The following is a 22,046-nucleotide window of genomic DNA, read 5'->3' as shown; positions in this document are numbered from 1 at the left end:
ATAGACTGTTAATGCTTCAACAATACTATTAATAAACTATGAATTAACTGATGTGTTTCCATGGAAGGGTGTGACAAAGTGATGATCAAAAAGATGAATACACAATGATTAATATAATGCTTTAATGCAGATTATTAACAGTAGATTATAAAATATGCTGATACAGGTCAAGCCCATGTTTTACACAGACAGCAAATCAAACAAGAATTAGATTGCACATCTATAAGGACTATACTATATAATGTAGCCTTTTTTTTGATAAATGACATGCGGCAGATCTGTCAGCAGTTATTGTTAAAGCAGCATTTTGTCAGTTTTTTTTGTTATGAGTAAATTTGTATTTTATACTTTATGTGCTGTAATTAAAGCAATAATATATAAGATATAACAGAAAACAGATAAATAAATAATTGGTTAAGAAGTCAGAGGCATTTTCTTGTAGCCGGTGTTTAGGCTCAGGCGACAGCGGGACTTCAGGCGGAGTGTTCGGCTGATCGGTAATCCTTAAATCCCGGCAGAACAACACCGGATCTGATCCGAGACCCAGCTGGAACTGCCACACATACAAACGCTCGTTTGGCTTCAGCTCAAATGTTAGTTGCTCTTCCTCTTCAGTCTCTTCATTCCAGTTTTCCTTCTCAGCGTTCACACTTGCATCTCCGTATTCTGCCGATAAGGAGAACTGACACTGTGCAATTAACCCTGCGAGATTTCCAGCTGAGATCGAGCCTGAAGCTTCTATCCTCCAGTTGTGTGTGATCTGGGACATCTTCTCTTTACTGTATCCAACCTTTTTAGTAATTTTCCTTTGCCATGTCACTGGTGTGGGACTGTCATTACTAACGGTTTTAATCTTCACCCACTTGCCGAATGCGGGGCCGCTGGTTATGGACAGCCCGCCTGGCAGGAAGTTCAGGACATCGCGGTGAACGGATGAGACAGTGCCCTTAGCTTTCTTGAGGCTGGTCCCTTTGAAGTATTCAACTCCCCACTCGGTTGGCTTGAGGAAGTAGAAGTGTTCTAGATCACCCCAGTAATAGAGACCATCTTTGCAATAGGAATGCAGGGGAAATTCGAAGTCATTCCTCAGGTCTGTTGTTTCTATGTAAGTGCCTTCTGAATAAGATGACTTAAGAACTCTCAACCTATAAGAAATAGTTTGGAAAAGGTCCAGATATGTTGTTCTTCTGTAAGTGCCCTTTTCCTGGAAGATGATGTAATACCAGCCAAAAGCTGACAGGTAATGGTCTCCGCCCTGCCAGTCGGGATGAAGGGTGAAGACTTCAGAATCAGTGTCTTCTGTCAGGTCAGTGACTCTGCGGCATTCATCACCCTTAATGATGTAAAACTGGCCTTTTTCGTCAGCAAAGTAATGGTCTCCGTGTTGGCAGGCGGGGTGCAGAGCATGAATACTGAGATCTGACCCTTCGTTGAAATCACTAGACCTCATATAGCAGCCGAGATCAGAGCGGATGATGTAGTAGTGAGAGCTTGATCCACAGAAATCAACACCTTTTATTTTCCGCCTGGGAATAATACCTGCCATTTTGCCTTAACCTGCAACACAGGATAACACAAATAATACAAATTTAAGATCTAATGGTTTGCTGTTAATCATGTATTTTTATAGATGGTTTTGAGCTATTTTTCCCACACTCTTTAAATTAGTAAAGATCACATGTGAAGATGAGAGATTTTTCTCTCACAGTTTTAACAGAGCCCTCCTGTATATACAGCTGTGGCCAGAAGTAATGGCACCCTGGTAAACATGATCAAAAATGGCTGTAAAAAATAAATCTGCATTGTTTATCCTTTTCTTTCATTATTTTTTTTTGCAAAAATCTAACATTTCACTGAAGTAAAATAATTGAAAGTGTGTGTGTGTGGGGGGGGGGGGGGGGGTCACATAATGAAATAAATATTATAGAGAGTAAAATATCTCTGAAGTATATTCCCATTAATATTTACCTTTATTTAGCACACCAGGGTGACTAGGAACATGAAATTGCCTAGCTATGACTTCTTGTTTCACAGGAGTTTAAATATGACGAATACACAAAGGCCAAATTCCCTTAATCATCACAATGAGTAAAACCAGAGCCATAGAGAGAAAGAGTTGCCACACTCCCATAGACCTCCGTTGTAAAAAATGGCGGCGCTTTTAACCGCCTACTTCCGGGATTTGAAGATCGGATTAGTTCCAAACACTGTCATTTGGGCGTTGGACCCCATTCACTTGCATTGCTGCGCGTCGAGTTGTTCCAGAGTTAAGTTGCTGAAATATCGACCTCTTTTGAATTGTCAACTGTCTATATTGTATCAGAGGCCCTTTGCGATGCTTATACTGGTCTTCATTTGTACATGCACAGCGTAATTATTTATATTTTATGTTGGTTGTTTCAACCAATTTTCAAGCACTGCCTGCTAGCTAGTTAGCTAGCGCGACTTCGTCAGCTGTCACTGTGACAGTAAGAGTTCGGTAATGAATTAACTAACAAAACACTTGTAACTTCTGTTACAGCTATTGAGACATCAATTAAGCATGGCAATATAGACAGTTCAAAGAAAAGAAAAATCTTCACTCTGCACTTACCTATAGACCCAAACATAAAAGCGTAAATTCGTTTTTAATCTGTTATAGTTTTGATAATGTGTATGGCTTAATCTTAAAATAATATTCTTAGTCTTAACATGATCATGTTTCACGTTCTGGTCCTGGGGGTGGCCACTTTCATCAGAAGAAGTGAGCTAGCTTCTAAGCGATTTCTGAACGGACCGCCACGGCAGAGCTCTTTGCGTGATCATGAAGGTACAAGGTCTAATGGCTGAATCGGAATTTATAAGCAAAATCACGGGAATCAATAGCCTAATACAGCCCAGTTGTGCTAAAATAAATATCATGAGACGTCTATCACCAGATGAATGATATGGAAAAGTTAAGTTAGAGCCGCTAAAGCCAGTGCTACCCATGCGAACATGAACAAGCTTTTCCCTCCAAAAATATAGCCTAAAACTTATCTCCAAATGCAAAACTGACATTAACAAAATGCAATAATGCAATAACAGCTGAAAAAGTACTTGGGTGTGTGTTTTATTTTATATTTACCGTTCAATAATGCAATCGCTGCTGTCCGTCCCATAGAAGAACATGACAGCCAGCGTATGTGTTGGAACTATTGGGGCTTACATGAACCACGTGACAGCCATAGCGGCGACATCAAAGAGTGTCGCAACTCTTTCTCTCTATGGCTCTGAGTAAAACCAAAGAATATAGTTCTGATGTGCAGCAAAATATTGTTGAGCATCACAAAATAGAAAGTGGCTGTAAGAAAATAGCTAAAGAATTGAAAGAATTGGGGGTGGTAAGGTGCACTCTGACTAGCGGTTCAGAAGTCTGACTACTAGCGGGAAGAAAAAGCACTATACTGTATCGCAGAAGTCTGTTTTTAATAGTTGCGGTTCCCTGCACCGAAACACTGTGGGAACGCCTCTGCGTGATTCGTCTTGAAGCACGTATGGAATCAGTCCAATCATGTGACAGAACGTCATGTGACGTCATCGACCAGGAAACTATAAAGCACCCCTGAACCAGTCAGCGTCAGCTTCTGTATGCGAATCTCTGTCCCTGCTGTTTTTTGTCTGTCTATAGAAATTGCTAGGCAGGAGTTTTCACACACACACACACACACACACACAAAAAAGCGCGGGTAGGGTCGGGCCCGATCTAAGCTCTACTGCATCCGCATACACTGAAAAAAAATTATTCGTTGAATTTAATAATTTTTTCCAGTGTACTAAATTGATTGGTTGATTCTAGCTCAATTGGCCAATAAAATAATTCATGTTTTTAGTGGTTCATTTTGATTGTTTTAATTTTAAGGCAAGACACCACAAGTAGGGTAAAAAAAAAAATTACTTCTAGATATCACCATACTTTACAGTTGATTAATCACAGTACATTAAGTCAATTGTTTTGTGAAATGAAGTTTTGTGAAATGTCATGTTTAAATATGCATTGTCTAATTAAATATGAATAAATTTGCATACATTACATATAAATCTGAACATTGGATAAAGCCAGGTTCAAAATTTTTGTTTGATTTTGTTGACATGTTACAGTTACGTATGTATCCCTGAAGAGGGAACGAGACGCTGCGTCACCCTGCCATACTCCCGACACGCCTGTGATCGACTTGCTTCAGCCTATCAGAAGCTGACGCTGTTTGGTTCAGGGGTGCTTTATCATTTCCTGGTCAATGACGTCACATGACGTTCCGGCACGCCATTTGACTGATAACATACGTGCTTCACGACGAATCACGGAGAGGCGTTCCCACAGCGCTTTGACGCAGCGTCTTGTTCCCTCTACGGGGATACATATGTAACAGAGACGTTTTCTTTAGCACTTTTATGGCAGTGTGTGGATAGCAATATTCAATTTGAAATGTAATAAGCAAAACAGCAATGCATTTCTGTATTTAAAGGGTCATGAAACCCCCCTCTTTCAGCTAAAGTCTAGCTAACAATCTTTTTGAAAAATGCAACTTAAATGGGCGTGGATGGCTGTGATAAGAAGGAGGGGGGGGGGGGTGACTGTCATCGCCAGTGGCCCATGCATATCGACTGTCACTAAACATCAGTGGTAAAACGTGAGGAAATGCTAGATGCTTTATAGCTGGCAAAGTTAGTCTAATGAAATACACTGACACCTTATTTTTGTCCTTTCAAAAGTAACTGAATGCCCTGCTACATATATTAGCCTACAGTAATTATAATTGTATTTAAAACATATAAATGTACATGTATATGTATAATTATGTCATTATAAAATATATATTTGTTTATATACACACTATAAATGCATATATTTGAAAATAATAAATTTTCCGCTTAAAATAAAAATAAACGTTCAGTACATAGCCTAGATCTACGCACCCCCTGAACCCACATAATGAAGATGGACAGTGACACAGAAATTTGCACAAATTAAGCATGCGTTCCATACAATTGAGATATTATCGAAATATCTACATTTTAATAACAAGTGATTATTTAACAAAAGGCAAGTAAAACGGTCAGGGTTACATTTTAGACCAGGGGTGGGCAAGCTACGGCCCGCGGGCCACATGCGGCCCGTTAGGCTGTTTAATCCGGCCCGCCGAGTATTTAAAAAAATTAATTTAATTTTGCCTTTTTTCTTGCAATACTTTGCGTTATATATATATATATTGCGTTGCATATATTTGACAATCGGAATATCAGATATTGCATGCCATAGCTAACAAATGTAAAAAAGGAAAAATGACATAAAAGCAGATCATCCTTTATTCAGCGCTGTTGCGGCTGCGGTGCGTCACGTAACAAGCAATGACGCGTCACCATGGAAACCAAACAGACAGCGACTTAAGCGCATAGACTTGTTGCACGTTAATGTTTTTTCCTTTTTTGGAAACTCAATGAGAAAAAAAAATGTTTGGTAACTGCTTGCACACCTTAGCTTTTCCTTTGATTTGTCTGCTGTGCATTTCTTTGCTCCTCTGGATTTGTGGATGTATCCTGACTGATTCCGTTTACCGACCTTTATCGTCTGCCATGTACAGAACCCGTATTTTTTTTCCATTAAATGTTCTGATCTGCCTTTGCCTTTTATGTTTTATTTTATTATTCTTAAAATAAATTTGTTTATTAGTTTATTTCCACAAATGTATGACTTTTGGAAGTGCAAATTGCCATGCAGTTTTAATAAAGTTGAATTAACGTAACCTGTAATTTTTACTCTTCTAAGTGTACACTTGCAGGTGTTTTGTTTCTAATTTACTGTTAGGCCCATTAAATAATAATAAGGATAAACAATATTTAAAAAGTATAGGCTATAATTATCTAACATCTTTAAAAATTAACATCAAGACATAACATGCTAAATGGGGGATATCTAGCATAAAAAAATGTATTGTCAGAATGTCGTCTCTCAGTTGTTGAATTTCGCACAGACGTTGCCACAACGTTGTCTGTTTGCTCAGCCCGATCTCATGAAAGTGCGAATACCACGAATTGTATTTGTAGTAGTGCATAATATGTTTTCGCGTGCATATGATACGCACTTTATGGCGTGTAATAGGCACGCCACACCCCTAATCCTAACCAAGGGGTTTACAGTGTGTAGCATATGCACGCAAAAAAAAACAAAAAAAAACATTTTTGGCATATAAATGGCACGAGAAATAAAATTTGTGGCATAGATACGCACTTTCATGAGATCGTGCTTCATAATCTGCTACTGGGCCGGCCCTCTGTCAAATTTTTAAAACCCAGTGTGGCCCTTGAGCCAAAAAGTTTGCCCACCCCTGTTTTAGACACACACACACACACACACACACCTCTGAAGTGATAGAAAAGTCCTCGGGACCGCATCACTCGCAAGACAAAACCTGCATTGGTGTACAAGGCCGAAGTCCACCATTCTCCAGTTGAGTGGGTCCGTGGTTGATGGCCAGGGTTAGGGTTAGTCTAGCGTTAGGGTTAGGGTTAGGCTAGCCCTGGCAGCATCGCGGGGAAAGATGCACTGGATATTTTGCACCACGAAAACAAACGCGCGTCCCATCATTGCCTCTCTCATCTACTACGCGATATCACAGTTGGACATGTCTGTCATTGGAAAGTTCTACGTGGTGTCATGAATAATTAAGAGCAAGTGTCTTCTCATTGGATAAGAAAACTCAGTCATGAATAATTATGAGACACCGATGAGTCAAAGTACTATAGTGCTCTGCCACACGATGAAGATTTTAAAGGGTACATAACATACACAGTTTCACCTAATCTCATGTTAATCTTGAGTACCTATAGAGTAGTAGTGCATCCTTCATATCTCCAAAAAGTCTTTAGTTTTATCATATTTATAAAAGAAAAATACAGCTTTCCGATTCTCTCCGGAAAAAGCCGAGCTCCTGGAGGCGTGCCGTGGGCGGAGCTATAGAGTCAACATATATTCACTTATGTGCTGCTTTCCAGCAAAAGACAGAAATCTGATCCAGTTGTACTTACATGAATGGGGTATTTTATCACTGGGACCGCTCCACGTCTTAATAGCAAACAATTTGCAAATCCAGCGTCGACCTGGGCCTTCCCAGACAGCAACATAGTGTCGGCCCAGATCCGGCCCACATCTGGACCGTGTGAAATCCACATGAACCAGATTTGGGCCGGATCTGGGCTGATACTATGTTGCTGTCTGGGTTGTTAATAAAACGTTCGTCACTGAAATGACCAGAACACACAACCGCACTTGCTACACTCCGTTGCTGCCCCGGAAAAACAAACTGCATCCACTGTTCCTGTGTCACGGGGTGACAAATAAGCCCGGGACTATCCCTGTTAGAGAAATGTCCCCGCTGAGATTTGGGAAGCGAAACACCGTCCCAAGGCCTGGGTGAGTGCCTGTCGCTATGGTAACCTAGTGGCGGATTGACAGCAGGTGTGGGTAATTTGCGCTGAGCGTTTGAATGGGGCCACACTAGCTCATGAGAGTATAAAAAGTCAGAGGAAGAGAAAGTGAGGGTGGTTCTTCCCCGCGGGGGTTGTGAGAGAGAGGGGGCAGCACGTGAGCGGCCGCGGCCGTGGCGGGAGGCCGCGGGAGAGAGAGGCACGAGCAGATGGGGACACGACGAGAATGAGAGGTGAGACGCGCAGCACGTGAGCGGCCGTGGCCGCGGTCGCGGCGGGAGGCCGCGGGAGAGAGAGGACGAGAGAGACAGATGAGAGAGCCAGAGAAAACTTCGGCTGGATTGCGGGCGGAAGCCTTGGTACACTGAGTCTGTTGAATTGCAGTTTTATTGTGGAAATGAGCACGAGTGAAACCTTACAGTGTGTGGTGGAAATGTGAGTGTGGGAATTATTTCTGCTGTTCACTCGCAATCACAGCTGTCCATTCCTCCCTCTGTCTGAGTCCAGTGAAGAGCCTGCTAATGCTTGAAGAACCTGCTAATGCTTGAAGACCCTGCTAACGCTTGAAGAACCTGCTAATGCTGTGAGTTACATGTATCCGTTCTCTGCCTGAGTCCAGTGAAGAACCTGCTAACGCTTGAAGACCCTGCTAACGCTGTGAGCTACATGTATTCATTCCTCTCTCTGTCTGAGTCCAGTGAAGAGCCTGCTAATGCTGTGAGTTACACGTGTCTATTCCTCTCTCTGTCTGAGTCCAGTGAAGAGCCTGCTAATGCTGTGAGTTACACGTGTCCATTCCTCTCTCTGTCTGAGTCCAGTGAAGAGCCTGCTAATGCTGTGAGTTACACGTGTCCATTCCTCCCTCTGTCTGAGTCCAGTGAAGAGCCTGCTAATGCTTGAAGAGCCTGCTAATGCTGTGAGTTACACGTGTCTATTCCTCCCTCTGTCTGAGTCCAGTGAAGAACCTGCTAATGCTTGAAGACCCTGCTAACGCTTGAAGAACCTGCTAATGCTGTGAGTTACATGTATCCGTTCTCTGCCTGAGTCCAGTGAAGAACCTGCTAACGCTTGAAGACCCTGCTAACGCTGTGAGCTACATGTATTCATTCCTCTCTCTGCCTGAGTCCAGTGAAGACCCTGCTAACGCTTGAAGAATCTGCTAACGCTGTGAGTTACATGTATCTTCCACTCTCTGCCGGAGGCTAGTGAAGAACCGGCTAATGCCGGAAGGGCCTGCTAATGCTGGAAGAGCCTGCTGATGCTGGAAGAGCCCGTTAATGCTGGAAGAGCCTGAGGCTAGTGAAGAGCCGGCTAATGCCGGAAGGGCCTGCTAATGCTGGAAGAGCCTGCTGATGCTGGAAGAGCCCGTTAATGCTGGAAGAGCCTGAGGCTAGTGAAGAGCCGGCTAATGCCGGAAGGGCCTGCTAATGCTGGAAGAGCCTGCTGATGCTGGAAGAGCCTGTTAATGCTGGAAGAGCCTGAGGCTAGTGAAGAGCCGGCTAACGCTGGAAGGGCCTGCTGATACTGGAAGAGCCTGCTGATGCTGGAAGAGCCTGAGGCTAGTGAAGAGCCGGCTAACGCTGGAAGGGCCTGCTGATACTGGAAGGGCCTGCTGATACTGGAAGAGCCTGTTAATGCTGGAAGAGCCTGAGGCTAGTGAAGAGCCGGCTGATGCTGGAAGAGCCTGCTGATGCTGGAAGAACCTGCTCCCGAAGAAAAGAGGATGTGGAAGGGACTTTATATTGTTTTTATTATTTAATAAAGAATATTTATTTTTAATTCTGTGTCTGCCTCCTTTGTGTCCACGGTCAGCTCCTCAGGGGCGGCACGCGGGCGGAGGGGTGGGCGGCCCGCTGGCGCTTCACCCCGACCTGTGACACCTGTAACGCTGGGTTCTTTGGGAAGCTGAACACGGTAAGCTTTCCCTCACATCCAAAAACACACTTTGAAGAGACATTCTTGAACAAATCCTATGCAGCGCTGCCGATGATTTCCTGTTGAAGCTCGTTGATGTGTGCGGTCTCGCTCTCCTCTGGTCGACGTGTGCGCGGGCGCGCTTTTCCGAGAGAAATGCTCATATAAGGAGTTCCACTCTCGTCTACGTCATTAGATCCACGATCGAAAAAAAACAGCCGAAACTTGTACCAACCCGGAAGTAAGATTTTCGGCACAGAAATTCTCTGTTATTCGTCCAAAATATTTTTTTAAAACTTTGGCCATGTTTAGCATGAGAATCCATCTCTTTAACACTGTAAACAACTCTGAATACATGAAACACCATTGTACCCCCCCTTTAAACCCGGAAGATGAAAATAGCGGAAAAAAACTAAAATGTAACCATTTTCCCCCTACGATTAAAACAGATGCTAACATTGTCTTCAATGGTGTTCAACACACATACCTCTGTTAAAATCTCAGAAAACTTGGTTCAGGGTTTCATGACCCTTTAAATTGACATTTTCCATACCATATGGAATGTTTGGAGTAAAATGATAATTCAAATTCAATAATTTACATTTGCTATTCCCTACACTTCTTTTAACATATAATTTAAACATATTTTAACGTTTTATAAGTTGCAAAATTCAAATGAAAATGTAGGCTATTACAGAAATTATTCGATATACTTAACATGTTCAAGCAAAAATTGTAGCAAAATGATAATATAAATGTTATTTTTCCTTATTTCCATTTACACTCACAGTTAAGACACTTGCGATTGCGTTTTCATTAAATGTCCCAGAATGAATGTTGCAAAATTCAATGTGGAATTAAAAACACACAACTATACTGACAAAGCAAGCAATAATCTCGGACAGCTTGTGTAAGATTATTTCAATGAGCAAAGAGGATATTTAATTTTGGGGATATTTAATTTTATTCTATCAATCAATAAATTCCACTAGAAACAAACTTTGTTGTATTATTTTATTTTAATACTGTGAAGCTGCTTTGATACAATCTGTATTGTGAAAAGCGCTATACAAATATACTTGATTTGATTTGATTTGAAAGAAACATGCTGTAAAGCACCGCTCACGAGACGAGAGAGAGATAATATAATACAGAGTATAGTGTTACACTGTAAAAAAAAATTTGTTCACTCAACTTACATTTTTTAGTTATTTTTTTGCTTTGACTCAGTTAAGTTTTATTGACTTAATCTACTAAGTATGTTCAACTTAAAAAGTTTAGTTGACATAGTTAAAATAGTTGAGCCAACAACTTATTTCAAGTTACCTGGACTTGTAAAGATTAATTGAAATACAATAACTTACATTTTCAAGTTACCTGGATTTGTAAAGATTAGTTGAAATACGATAACTTACATTTTCAAGTTACCTGGACTTGTAAAGATTAGTTGAAATACGATAACTTACATTTTCAAGTTACCTGGACTTGTAAAGATTAGTTGAAATACAATAACTTACATGTTCAAGTTACCTGGACTTCTAAATATTAGTTGAAATACGATAACTTACATTTTCAAGTTATCTGTACTAAAGTGTATGTTCATTGAACTTAATTTAGCATATTTTCTCAACTTGCAATATAGCACACTCAACCAAATAAATAACAGATTTTTCCATACAAATGGTTTTATTGTTCCTTACAAATCAATAAATGTTAAGAACAAACTGTTAACATATTCAAAGGAATACAATTATATCACAATTGCATGAAGTTTAAAGATAAAAATGTATTTGAAAAATGCATAGAAAGTGTATTCATGTGGGATTTTTTTCATGTTTGTACAAGTTTTCAGCATTGATGACCTGACATGCATTCTCATTGCTTAATTTTTTTAAATTTTACTTGGCTAAAACATATATTAAGATTTCATGTGTTTTAAAGTTATTTCACAAGGGGGTATATTTATGTGAAAAATCTTAAAGTCTCAGTTCACACAAAAAAAGTTGCTCACCTGTTAATACCTGTTAATACTTTCCATTGTTGGTAGACAAATGAAGATCTTTTTAATAAAATCGGTGAGCTTTCTGTCCCTCCTTTGACAGCCTAAGCAACTAGCACTTTCAAGGTCCAGAAAAGACATCCTTAAAGTAATCCAAGTGACTCCAGTGGTTTAACCTAGGTTTTATGAAGCATTGTCAGTGTTTCATTCCATTTTATTTATTAAATAGTTTTCTCCATCAAATGTTTACAAGAACATAGCAGCACATGATTCTTGTGTCGACGCGAAAGCTGACACTGCTGCATGTAAACAAATATATAAACCACTGACGTCACTTGGATTACTTTAAGGATGTCTTTTCTGGACCTTGAAAGTATTAGTTGAATAGGATGTCAAAGGAGGGACAGAAAGATCAAAGATTTCATTTAAAAAAATATCTTAATTTATGTTTCAAAGATAAACAAAGGTCTTTTAGGTTTGGAGCAACATGAGATCTAACATCTAACAAAATAATTTTAATTTAGGTTAAACTAACACTTTAAGATTTTTCACATTAATAATACCTCTTTAACTGTGAAATAACTTTAAACCACATGAAATCTTAATATATGTTTTAGCCAAGTAAAATTAAACAAAGTTAAACAATGAAAATGATGTCAGGCCCTTGATGCAGAGAACTTGTAAAAACATGGGTAAACAAAAAAATACAGATGAAAACACAGGCTCTTTGTAGAAATACATACCTTACCTCAACAACATCTTTAATTCAACAATGTATTTTTAAGAGAGTGCACTCTTGCACTGCAGGTATCAGCTCCAATGTTCATGAATCACCTCGAAAGTGTATCTGAGGTGTTTTCTGGGGTAGTTTATGTTGAGAGCATAAAGCAATGTCATTTGTATGTCACCAAATCCTCGCAGAACAACTGCTTCCTCGATTACAAGGGCCACATCACTAGAGTTGCATGGAATTGGGTCTATCACATCTTCCACCACTGCGATGATTCCTAGAGTCATGCCCCGATCATATCTTCTTTGGAATCTGTGTGCTGTATTAAAAAATGACAAACTTCAAAATGTGCTTTCACACATACAACACTGAAGCTCAACCGCTTAAACACAACATGAGTACACCAAGTCTTATTTAGTGTTCCGAAGAAGATTAAAGGTCTTACAGGCTTGGAACAATATGAGGGCGAGTAATTGATGAGAGAACTTTAATTTTTGAATGAACTATCCAGTAAAAAACCTTTAAACTGAGAGACTTAGGTCAAATACTATACACTGTGAATAAACAGAGGCATTTTGCATCTGTACACTAAATGAAGCATTATAAAATGTTACAATCAAGCTACAATATTTTAAGGCCTAAAGAAATTGATTTCACAGGGGACTTTTTTCTTCCAAAATGTAATTTTGATTATCAAAGATAAAACTTAAAGGTGGTATCAGCGATTTCAGGCCCAAACATAAATGATCACATTCATCTAATATTTCCTAACGATCCGCTAGCTGCCCGCCCCATAAGCATGCTGTCAAAAAACCGCGTCTCTCTAGGTAGCCTAGGCTCTGAGATCTGCACACAAAAACAGTTGGTATCAACATCACTCAAAACCCAAATAAATAGTGTTCCAACCAATCATCGGCAGGGGCGGGTGTTGTGAGGTTTTCGCGTGCAGCCGTCATAGGCAGCCGTGCACGAGCGCAAAACCTCACAACACCCGCCCCTGCCGATGATTGGTGCAGATCTCAGAGCCTAGGCTACCTAGAGAGACGCGTTTTTTTGACAGCATGCTTATGGGGCGGGCAGCTAGCGGATCGTTAGGAAATATTAGATGAATGTGATCATTTATGTTTGGGCCTGAAATCGCTGATACCACCTTTAATATGTCATTATAAAATGATTGACTAGAAGGTGACTAATTTTAATTTATTTTAAATACGCATTAACAAATGACATATTACTTTTTTCTTCAATATTTTGCAGCACTAATAAAAAATATGCACGACAACAGAAATGGCAAGAAAGGAAGTGCCCATAATGTTTATGAAAAAAGTACAGTAGAAATATATGTACTTACATTTTTATCTAGGCTGTCCATTATGGTCCTCATTTCAGCAATGTCAGCAAAGCGCTTGAACGGTAGACACAACAGTTTTGGTAGATGCCAGTCAAGACCCTCATAAAAGGACTTGCTCAGGTCCAGTGAAATTAGCATGTTGAATTCTGCACTGATCTAAACTAATATTAAATGACACAAACATAACAGCAGCATGTTAAACAACACTGCAAAATAATATATCTACATATTCATCTAAACACCATTTTCAGCAGTGTAGGACTTTACCTGTCTCTCACAAAAAAAGAACCGGCCACCTCTTTTTCCATATCAGATACTGGAGGATCCTTTTTTAACTCTCCTGTCTGCCTGTAATGCCACAGGTCTCTGAGAAAGCATAAAGATCACAGTTCAACGTAAAAGCTGCAGCACAGAGCCGGACAGATTGTGTATGGTCCCTGGACAAATGTATTTTTTAGAGCAAACTCAGTTCTAAATGAACACACACAGTCTTTATAGATGCAGGGAAGCAGACAGTTACTTACATGATGGCAGTGCTTCAGCTTGTAGTGCCTTCTGACAATGCGTTCATTGGTTGTCTTGAATAAACAGAACTTGCTGCTCCACTTTATTGGTCAAGGGCAAAAGAAAAGAACAATTTTACATTTATAACATTTAATAAACCGAGTACACATACACAATCAAGATCAAGACTAGATCAATAATAGTTTATCACCAAATTTGTGGATATATATTTATTGACATTACTATTAAGACCTTATTAGGACAGTATTAGCTGCTAAGCATTTCACTAGTTCTGGGGAAAACACTGCGATGGTTAAGCGGTTGCTATAGTTACATAATCTCCCACAATAAACTAAACATAACTGACCACAGTCTTTTAAGTTCGACATTTAATAAGTAAAACTAGACAGTTGTACAACAACTTTTCAGTTATGGAGCGTCCATCTCGAACACCGGAGGATTCTGATAATCCTGCCGCACCACTCACAGTTTTACATTAAATTAACGTTACATTATTTGTCAGCTCGTTGTTGTCGTACTCACGCGTCGACGCTGCTTTGCCTGAATGGTGATTAGACTTGCTGATTTTGGCGCAAATAACTTGAACATGAGAGTGAACAAACATGGTAGAAATGCGTTATTTTTCACGACATGCATTTCCCGCTCTCTAGGCTATTTTAGCATTCATCCATATATCAGTCTCTCTCACATAATATATATATATATATATATATATATATATATATATATATATATATATATATATTAGCCTATGTAACGTTAAACTGGTAAAACTGGATTAGCAACGGTCCAATGTGATCTAGAAACGTTGATATTGAACAATACATGGATGATTACTTCATATGTCATTTTACAAGTTATTACATCATATTAACGAATATTTACTTACCATATTTGATGATAGTGGAAGAATTAAATCATCTGCCGATAAACTCTCCAGCAATGGCCGATGAAGGAGTCAAGGCGAGAGACCTGTTTGTTTCGCGCTTCACGTGATCTCATCTCGCGATAAAAAATGAGAACTAACCTTACTGGTTCAGCATATGTTTTTAAGTTGAGGCGGCAAATACTCTAGTTATGTCAACTTGCAGACTAGTTGAGACAGTGAAAACTTAACATGTTAAGTTGAATTAACAAATTCAGAAACCACAAGTTGTATCAACTTACAAAATTACATTGAAACAACTAAAATGCATCATAATTCATGATAATTCATAATAATTTCTATAGAAATATACATTCATTAGAGGAATTATGATGCTGATGACCGTTAAAACGTGCCATCACAATCTGTGAAAAGGGTCCATTACTACATTAATAATGTCTGCCCATATTTAGCCTGTCCTGTCGACTCCATGCTTATAAAGATACACAACAAGTACATATCTTTTTAAAAAAGTATGGTAACGAAATGGCATGATATATTTTTGAGTACATTAGAAGGCTTGTTTTTTTTATTTCATCACTGTAAACCCTAACGCTCAAAATAATTAACTGGTTTGAGTAGGACAAACTTAAATTAAACTAATTAGTTTAGTCGAATTAACTGTTATGAGTATTTAGCACTTTCTTTTTCTTTCAAGTTCACAGAACTGATATATTTTAAGTAAACTGAACTGTTTCATTGTTTTGAGTTTTATGAAATTATTTATTTTAATTTAGACGAACTTAAGTTTCACTGAAACGGCTGGGATGTCTATTTCCCAGCATGCTTTGCCAATGGCACTCGAAAGGGAGAGTAAATGCTAAAATTAAGTAAGTGTAATATAATGGGGTTTTTTTGTGCAAGATAAATGTTAAGTGTGAGATTTAGTAGTGATTAATGTTTTGTTATGCTAATTTAAAAGAATTTCTGTTAATGTTGGCTTTAGGATAGTTGCCATCATGGTGACAAGTGGTGGATGAGCTTGATTTGAGAGCAAATAATCTCTTTATATTGTTGCGCTCATACAGCAAGTGCTTCTGTATAACATACTATTGCTAATATGTTAGCAAATTAGTATGTTAGCAGATTAGTTTTTTAAAGCTAACTAAATTTCTACTTATAAAAGTGTTCACATTGAGATTACATGAAAGTTAAGTTTTTGTATGAATTAATGTACTCATACATTTTAATTGTTCTTAACTTGAAATGTTTAAGTACAAAATAAAAATCTGCTAGTTCTGCTTACTTAAACTTTGAATTTGAGAACTTAAAAAATTTGAGGCATAAATGTTTTGAGTTCTGCCAACTTATTCGGGTTTACAGTGTACTTCATAGATTTAAGTTATATTAACTGAATGGAATTAGTACTATTAACTTTATTTACCCAAGTTATCTTAACAATAAGTTATTGAGTTACTTGGACACAAATCAAATATTTTTTTATGCTTAAATTGTTTGAGTTAATAAACTTAAATGATTTAAGGCAATCGGTTTCCTCAAACGGTTTGAGTTGAACTAACTCATCAGGTTTTACAGTGTACCCAACACAAATACAGGTCTTCAAATGATCTCTAAATGCTCTTTATTAGAAACATACGCACCTAGACGTGTGTGTCCAGCAGTGGCTCTGACGGACAGCTTCTCTGAGTCTGACACAGCACTTTCTCTGTGGTGTGTGTCGCAGTGCTCTGGCAATGCAAGATTAAAGGGAGTGTCCACACAAAAACATTGTCGCATCCTGGCAACGCTCCCTTCAAGATCGTCACTGGATCTTCTCCATCGGTTCAGAAGAAAAATTATGACAATTCTTTTGATAAAAACAAAAATAAGAATTGCTTGAATCATTTGAAGTCAAGTCACCTTTATTTATATAGCGCTTTTTACAACACAGAGTGATAACAGGAGAATAATGCAACAAAGTCTGTTTCCAGAAGAAAATAGAGTCACAGTCCAGCTTAAGTCAGTTCAGTGATGCTTCATTTTTGTTGTAGAAAAGTTATTAATTTAGTTCATTTATATATAGCCGATCTGGAGAAAAGCGTGATGTCATCGTCCAGCTCAGTTCAGTTCTCATATAATGTTGTCAGTGCAGGAGATCAATAATATTGTTGAATATTAAATTAAATGTCCCGAACTGAGCAAGCCAGAGGCGACAGTGGAACCAGAACTCCATCAGTGACAGAAAGAATGGAGTAAACCCTCGTGAGTAACCAGACTCTCAGTCTCAGTTCTCCTCTGGCCAACAGTGTGTGATTATGATTATGATTCAGGAGCATTACAGGTCAGAGGTCAGATTGGATCAGAACATTCAGAATATTATCCAGTTCACACCGGTGTGAAGACGAGACTCGAGTGTTGAGGATGAAGTGACTTCATTATCAAGGCAGAATAAACTACTTGCTGAAACGACCAGGATTATGCTAATCCTCTGACGCGATTAAACCGCTGTGATTAGAGCGTCCAGTGCATTTCACACATGTAAATACACATACGCAAAAAAAAAATACATTTATAGTTTGTAAAATACACACTGATGTCTATGGAAGCGGTAATAACAATCCATTCGATTATACATTTACAACGCGTTTTATTCATATCACTCACACGTGTAAGTAACTATAAAGTTTACTCTATTCTTCTCCCACTTCACCGGCCTCTTACTTTCACGTGTTTCAGGAGAAGTGGATGAACTTACATGTTGTAGATCCCACAAGATCCTCTTCTCTGAACTCTGTGGCCAGCAGAGGGAGACACTGACTCACACTGACACCGGTAACCATAGCAACATCAGTTACTCTGTGGCCAGCAGAGGGAGACACTGACTCACACTGACACCGGTAACCATAGCAACATCAGTTACTCTGTGGCCAGCAGAGGGAGACACTGACTCACACTGACACTGGTAACCATAGCAACATCAGTTACTCTGTGGCCAGCAGAGGGAGACACTGACTCACACTGACACCGGTAACCATAGCAACATCAGTTACTCTGTGGCCAGCAGAGGGAGACACTGACTCACACTGACACTGGTAACCATAGCAACATCAGTTACTCTGTGGCCAGCAGAGGGAGACACTGACTCACACTGACACCGGTAACCATAGCAACATCAGTTACTCTGTGGCCAGCAGAGGGAGACACTGACTCACACTGACACCGGTAACCATAGCAACATCAGTTACTCTGTGGCCAGCAGAGGGAGACACTGACTCACACTGACACCGGTAACCATAGCAACATCAGTTACTCTGTGGCCAGCAGAGGGAGACACTGACTCACACTGACACCGGTAACCATAGCAACATCAGTTACTCTGTGGCCAGCAGAGGGAGACACTGACTCACACTGACACCGGTAACCATAGCAACATCAGTTACTCTGTGGCCAGCAGAGGGAGACACTGCTGCGTCCGACATCGCGTACTATGTGAGTAGGGTTAGGGTTAGGGTTAGGGTACTACATTTACATTAGAACGTTCTTTGCGACCGTTAAAAAAAGTAAGTTCTATATAGTATTGTATTGAGTTTAATACGGGCATTGTTTAATCCAGACTTAATTGGCTATTGTGGAGATTTCTTATATAGATTTTTAACAATATTGGTAAACTGCACGTTGATGTTAGAGGCTATCCCTTCTAACTTGTGAAATCGTACACATTTTACTGTAATTTGAGCTTTAATATCCCACAACTATTATACAATATTCCTCAACTAGCCTAACTATTTATCCATATTATGGCAGACCAGAGACCGACACATCACTGCTATTTTCCATTTAATTAGGACATAATATTCCATTTCCATGATTTTTTTTAAAACATTTATTTTATTTTATTGTAATGTTAGTATTCCTGGGATATGTTGCTCCTTTGAGGGTATAAATCCACTGAAACGAATGCTCGTTTCATTTTAGCCAAATCTGTAAAACCTTTATTCTCTCATAACTTAAACTAGACATTACTTGTAAAATTCTGTTGAACTTTAGGTATAATGTCTATTTATGAATATATTAGCCGACTGTATCGTGTTTAATATGCACATTTCTAGGGCCTATACTAATAAATGTTTCTGTGCTCTACTTCATGCATTCAGATTTTTCAGTCTTTTTTACTCAGAAATCTGTAATGATTTTTATAAAGTAAATGTAAGAAAAATTTTCTGGGCTGAACAACTTTACTTGATTAATCATACATTATTTTTTAATGTTAAAAATTAAAACCTTTTAAAAATGTTAAGCTTTTATTGGTAAAATAAGTTATTTAACATGTATGATTGTATGAAATATGATACTGTTGTTGTTGTACATCATCTTTATACATCAGGCTTTATGGCTTATAATTAATTGTGAATCAATGATAATTGAGAGATGGACAAACAAATGTTCCACAAAAGCCTGATGTGTCGTATCATGGTAAATATGTGAAATATATCAACTTTTATCTAAAAGTGAGTAGATGTCCAACTACAGGAGTTCATGTTGATTTTAAAGTTAACAAAAGCATTAAAGAAAATAAAAATGAAAAGCATCTAGGTGTCCAGTTCCACGTTTAACAGAGAGAGTTTCACCATAAGCTGGACATGATGTTTCTCCACACAGGAGCTGACTCTGAGGATCACTGGTTGGGAAAAGGCTTTACTGGAGCGGAGACTGGGATCACACACAGAACGGCTGGAACTGGATGATCTTTCCTCACATCTGCACTGGACTTCTTCATCTTCACTGGAATAACGTGAGGAACATTTCCTGCGCTCATGAACATCAGTAGCATTAGAAGGCGTCCTTGCTTTACATTGCTTGTATTTCCACATGCTAATATTTGAGCAGAACGAGCGTTTAGTGTGTGAGTTGCTGCTGTAAGAGTAGAGAAGATCAGCTTCAGGAGACGCGATCGAAACACTGTAAATCCTTCATTTTAAAGTATGCTGATATATGCAGATGCCCACTGTCATATTCATGTCGTTCTCACTGTGTGCTGTGTGTAATATTAGCGTTACCTTGTCTTTATCTGAAAAAATATGATTACCAGTGCACACAATATTACCAGATTACTGAGTGCCCCGTCACAGTGTTTACTTCCTTTTATTCACATATTCATGTATATTTAAACAATTACTTTATTTGTGAAAAATACTGTAATAGGATTGGAGATTCAAGACGTTGCCATCTAAAGTATAAGCATGATTATGTTGTAGCAAATTCTAAGTCCTCAAATCGAGTCTCGAAGAAATCTCTCAAGAGTCGAAGTTCCAGGTCTCAGAAGTAACTTTATTGACAAGCAACAAAGTGAGATGCAGCTGGCCATCTGATCTGCACTGGCCAGAACCTCAGGTCTTATAGCTTTTCTTATCACTAGGTAGCCAATCAGCTATCAAGATCTCGCTACCGTTAGCATCATCTTTCCCGGAGACATTATTCTATTGGTGGAAAAATCTTTGGTCATACCCATTTTTAAAGAATATCTTTGGTCACATGATTCTCTGCACCTGCAGCGTTGTAATGCCATCCATCATTTTTAATTAACGTTTTTAGTACCATCTTATCAGCTACCTATACACATCTTCTCTCTGAGCTTGTTAGGTACTCTTTCATCCTCACAGACCACTTGACCTAATTTAACCTGATGTATCCTGATTTAACCTGGGTTTTGACTGAGACACAGCAATACAGACTTTTACATGAGACAAAGGAAAATCTCCAACATTTATTAGGGGTTCAAGCTTGAAATGCTGAAACCCTGTTGTAATTGTAAGGATTCGTAAAACGCATCGTGCAGGACAAACCGTAAGGCCTAGAGACTTGAAACCTGGCCAGATGGTAGGCCTCAATTTGGGGACAACCTATCAGAGTATGACCCCGATTGGCCCATAGGTGGCGCTACAGCAACCAAAAGTACAAAATCGCTCATCACTCTTAGACCGTTTGTGCCTTAAACTCTTAGACTCAAGTGTCTTATACCACTGTGATCCCTGGCTCTTGGCTATCTCCAATTTCGATTTAGGCAGGAAAAATGTTCTGCTATGTCGCATTTTGTCCAAAACCTACTTTTGCGAACTAGTCCCTGGTTTTTCGCCCGAACGGAGCCAGACAGTTGAACTTTTGCATTAGGATGGCTGTAACAGGGTCATTTAGAAAAGGGACGTGTCAAAATACACTAAAAAGCCTATAAATCCTACAGGAAAACTCAGAACTTCACAAAAATTGGTGGGCATATGTGAGATAACATTCTGAACAAGCATTTAAAGTTTTATGGAGATCGGACCATAGGTGGCGCTATAACTGTTAAAATGCTTTAAAGGGGTCATATAATGGTACATGCACTTTTACAAGTTGATTGTACTGAAATGTGTGTTGGCAGTGCCTGTACACAACCATCATAAAATGATAAAAATCCATCCAGTGGTTTTTTTTTAATCTTCTTATATGTTTCCTCCTGTCTCAAATCAAGCTGTTCGATATTGTGACGTCACAATATCGACGCCCCTCCCACGATGGCTGATTGACAGCAGCGTTTCAAACACAGACCCGCCCTCGCACCCTCGTGAGCGAGCTGTCAATCATAGCACGCGCCGACCGGTGCGTTCATTGTTGATAGCTGGAGTGCAGAGCAGAATGGCGTCTAGCGATTGTGGTGTTCTGTTCTTGGGTGTAATAACGAACACAGCAGTCATATTGATGATGTTTCTAAATCCGTACAGCTGAAGACGCAGTGGCTGAGTTTGTTTTCGAAGGGAATATTCCCCACGATCAACGTCAATGCTGTCATGTTTGCGCGAATCATTTCACCAGACTCCAGACTGCTTTAACGTTACAAACGAGGGTCAGTATAAAGCTGGTTTTGCTAAGAAGCTGCTCCAGAATAAAGGATCAGTACCAACTATTCGTGTTCCTGCTGAACCTCCAGAAGAACAAGTGAGTGTAACGTTTTATTGACCTTTATATTCATCTTTATATTAATCTTTGCAAATAGCTTGCACGCTTCACGATGAATGTGGCTATTTTTACACTCAGGTACATTATGGCATGTTTTCTATGTACGACGTTCTCAATATAATTCATAATCCCACGTTTATAATGAACAACGCGTTATGGTTTTTGTATTATTATTTTAAACGGTGTACGCACAGAACAGAGGGGCGGGGCTCCACAGAACAGAGGG

At 39.2% G+C, this 22,046-nt stretch overlaps 1 protein-coding gene across 1 annotated transcript; it reads right to left on the bottom strand.

The window, feature by feature from the left end:
• Window positions 1-106: 106 nt before the first annotated feature.
• On the bottom strand, window positions 107-16,567 carry LOC311095556 (uncharacterized protein). Its single transcript, XM_084134087.1, has 2 exons — window positions 16,489-16,567; window positions 107-1,557 (listed from the first exon to the last, which is right to left on the bottom strand). The coding sequence occupies exon 2, from the start codon at window positions 1,544-1,546 to the stop codon at window positions 350-352; it is 1,197 nt and encodes a 398-aa protein (XP_083990213.1). The 5' UTR covers window positions 1,547-1,557; window positions 16,489-16,567; the 3' UTR covers window positions 107-349.
• Between the last annotated feature and the right edge of the window lie 5,479 nt (window positions 16,568-22,046).

Source organism: Abramis brama (genome assembly GCF_963993115.1).
Source record: "Abramis brama genome assembly, chromosome: 13".
Taxonomy (NCBI): Eukaryota; Metazoa; Chordata; class Actinopteri; order Cypriniformes; family Leuciscidae; genus Abramis; species Abramis brama.
This window is presented reverse-complemented; position numbering and strand designations above follow the sequence as displayed.

Excerpts from the sequence above, each read along its gene's own strand:
- LOC311095556 (XM_084134087.1), bottom strand. The coding sequence starts at position 1,546 with ATGGCAGGTATTATTCCCAGGCGGAAAATAAAAGGTGTTGATTTCTGT.